The sequence below is a fragment of the Cariama cristata genome, unplaced genomic scaffold, assembly GCF_000690535.1.
Source record: "Cariama cristata isolate BGI_N322 unplaced genomic scaffold, ASM69053v1 scaffold17217, whole genome shotgun sequence".
NCBI classification, from domain to species: Eukaryota; Metazoa; Chordata; class Aves; order Cariamiformes; family Cariamidae; genus Cariama; species Cariama cristata.
In genome coordinates, this window is record NW_009625098.1 from 11,694 (window position 1) to 14,410 (window position 2,717).

Below are 2,717 nucleotides of genomic sequence, written 5' to 3' on the forward strand. Positions count from 1 at the left end.
GGGGATCGTGGCTGAGCCGGACACAAACGACACGGCAGCCCGGAGCGAGACCCTGTCTGTTACGCTCCTGGCTTGTAAAATCCTTCAGAAACGGCATTTACAAAAAGGGTCGGCAAGCAACCCTGGGATGTAACGGCGCTGCCGCGGTGGCGCGGGCACGGCGACCTCGGCGAATGCCGGATTCGGCCGAGTAGCTGGGACTTGGCCTGCCGGGGAGAGCTGGTCCTGACGCCAACGGGGTACTGCACTTCGAAACTCATTTCGGTGCAAAGTTCGTTGGACTCGAAAACACGGCAGGGGGGGCGGGCAAGAAACACCGCAAATCTCCCAAAGACCCTGGCTCTCCGCTTACAGTTTAGTAAAAGATTGATCGCTTGGGCTTTGACTTCTCGGGCTGAAAGTCATTTTTTCCTGTCGGGTGTGTTGCTGTGGGTTATAAATCAATCCCCTGCCGTCTCCTTCCAACCCTTCCCCTCCCCGAGACACGAGCCAGAGCCCTGAGCTGCGTGAGGGCGGCAGCGGCACCGGGGGCTCCCCACCGCCATGCCCCCCCACCTGCCCAAAAGGCATCCCTGAGCCCCAAACCGGTCCTGCAAAGCCAGGGGAGGACCCAGGGGTGCCCGGAGGAGGCTGGGTGCGGAGGATGCGCTGCCTGGGGAGGGGAAGGTGAAGCTAGCCGGGAGGAGGGGGAGACACTCACATGGGGTTGGAGTTGACGGGGTGGAGGACCACTTGTGGGGCTCGGGTGGGCGTCTCGGGTACCACGTCTGGGGAGAAGAGAGCGGAGTGAGAGCGGGGTGGGAGGCACCAGGACCCCCTCCCAGTGTCGGGGGCACCCAGGGGATCTAAACCCCAGAGAACACCTCCCTTCACCCCCAGGTCCGGTTTAGTTACTCCCTTAGCTGTGGCTGGGTTTACCTTAGGGCCACCCAGCACCTTAGTGGTGCACGGTCCTGCGACAATATGCTGGTTTTGGGGAGAAATCCCACCCCAGCACAACCCCCCTGCACAAATCCAGGAGAGCCGGCCATGCACACCCCCCCCAAGGGATATCTCAGCACCCCACCTTACAGCAGAGAGTTTCGAAGAGACTGACCTGGGAAAATGAACTGCTGCTTGTACTTGTAGTAATGGGAAGCTGGAAAAGAGAAAAGGAGGGGTTAAACACCGACCTGCAGAACCCGGTGCGGGACGGACTCCAGCCTGCACCCAACCCTGCACCACCAAACACCAGTCCCAGGGCCGGGTCCCCCCCCGCATGACCCAGCCTCTCCCACCTCCATCTTTCCAGAGGATGTCACCCACTGTGGCATGTAGGGTGCCCAGGCCAAAAGACCATAGCCCTCCAACAGTCTGGCTGGATTATAACGTAACCTTTGCACCATCAGCTCCTGTTCTGTACCACTTGGAGAGCGTGGATGTCATCTGCAAAGTCACCGGTGGGGTTTGGACACCTGGTCGGCACCAAAAGCCTGCGGGGTTCGAGTGCTTGGCTCCTAACCGGCCTTCGTGACCTGCTTGGCATCATGGAGACACCGAGCGATGGATTTACAGCCGCTGCCCATCTTTGCCCAATCCAGCCCATCTAACTGTACATTTTTGCCATGTTTTGGAGACGTGTCCTTCCTGGGCTCCCTGCCTGCCTCCCGGCACACTGAAAGGAGTCGGCGGCTGTCGGCCGGCCCGCGGCTGTCGGCAGCCCCGGGAGCCGCTGCCCAAAGCCAGCGCAGCAGAAGGGCTCTGGGTGGTGGGACCCTCCATCGGCTCCCCATCACCAGTGGGCAAAGCCCAAGGGCTGATTTGACTCCGACAGGCAGGCAGGTCACGGGTATGAAGCAAGACAGAGCTGCTGAGGCCACCAGAGGTTGGCACCAGTTCAGAAGGCACCTTCTGCTTAAGCTTCAAGACCCCAAAGACCTTCCCTCAGCTTCTCCTCTCCAGCTTTGAGACCTCGAAGACCGACCTCAGCTCTGCAGCGGGACCTGAGCACCCTTGAGCTGAGATCAAAGGAGACTTGCAGGTAATTCTGGCAGAAAAAGGTCACCGTGTTCAATTTCCAAACTCAAATCCTAATCCCCAAGATGACCATCTTGATATGATAAACCATGGAGAACTTCCCACGTGGGAAGATGAAAGCACAGTAAGTCCTGCTTCGTGTCGGACCGGCTCCCATTTGCCACAGGGCTCTGCTCATCACGGGCATGAAAGCCGGGAGCAAGCACCCCTCCCTGAGCTGCCAGGGTCTCATCCTGCCCCGCTCCATCCCCGCCGGCCGGGGAAGTGTGCCAGGGCCTCCCTGCACTGGCTCAGCTGCAGCAGTGACAACGTGTCCAGGTCCCCGTAAGGGGAGGCTGCTGCCCACTCTGGGGGTTACATCCGTGGTTTCTGCTTTAAACAACACAAAACACCATCTCGAAAGACCTGCGGGGAGGTCTCTGCTCCAGAAGTGATGCATGATGGGGTCACCAAGCGCTGGACCCTCTGCCTCTTCCCCCTAGACCCAGGCAGGGTCCAGGGTTTGCCCAGGACGCGCTTTGGGGACGTTAATGGCTGCCAGCCCGGCTATCACGCTGCCGAGACGTCAGGATGCTTCAGCTCTGGCTGGACCACCACGGACTCGGTTGTACCAGCCCGGAAAGCCTCGCCGGGCTCACCGGTTTGGGGCTAGGCTGCGGACTGTCCTCCCAGCACTCGGGGGCTCGAGGGTTGTGGCTGGC

General features: G+C 60.4%; 1 protein-coding gene across 1 annotated transcript in view; it reads right to left on the reverse strand.

Moving 5' to 3' along the window:
• KSR2 (kinase suppressor of ras 2) overlaps window positions 1-2,717 on the reverse strand; it is a gene marked incomplete at its 5' end in the record, with an annotated part of 14,393 nt that overhangs the window by 2,622 nt on the left and 9,054 nt on the right. Inside the window, 2 exons of the mRNA XM_009703479.1 lie at window positions 701-767; window positions 1,097-1,138. Coding sequence (XP_009701781.1) covers window positions 701-767; window positions 1,097-1,138 — 109 coding nt within the window. The remainder of the gene's footprint in view (window positions 1-700; window positions 768-1,096; window positions 1,139-2,717) is intronic.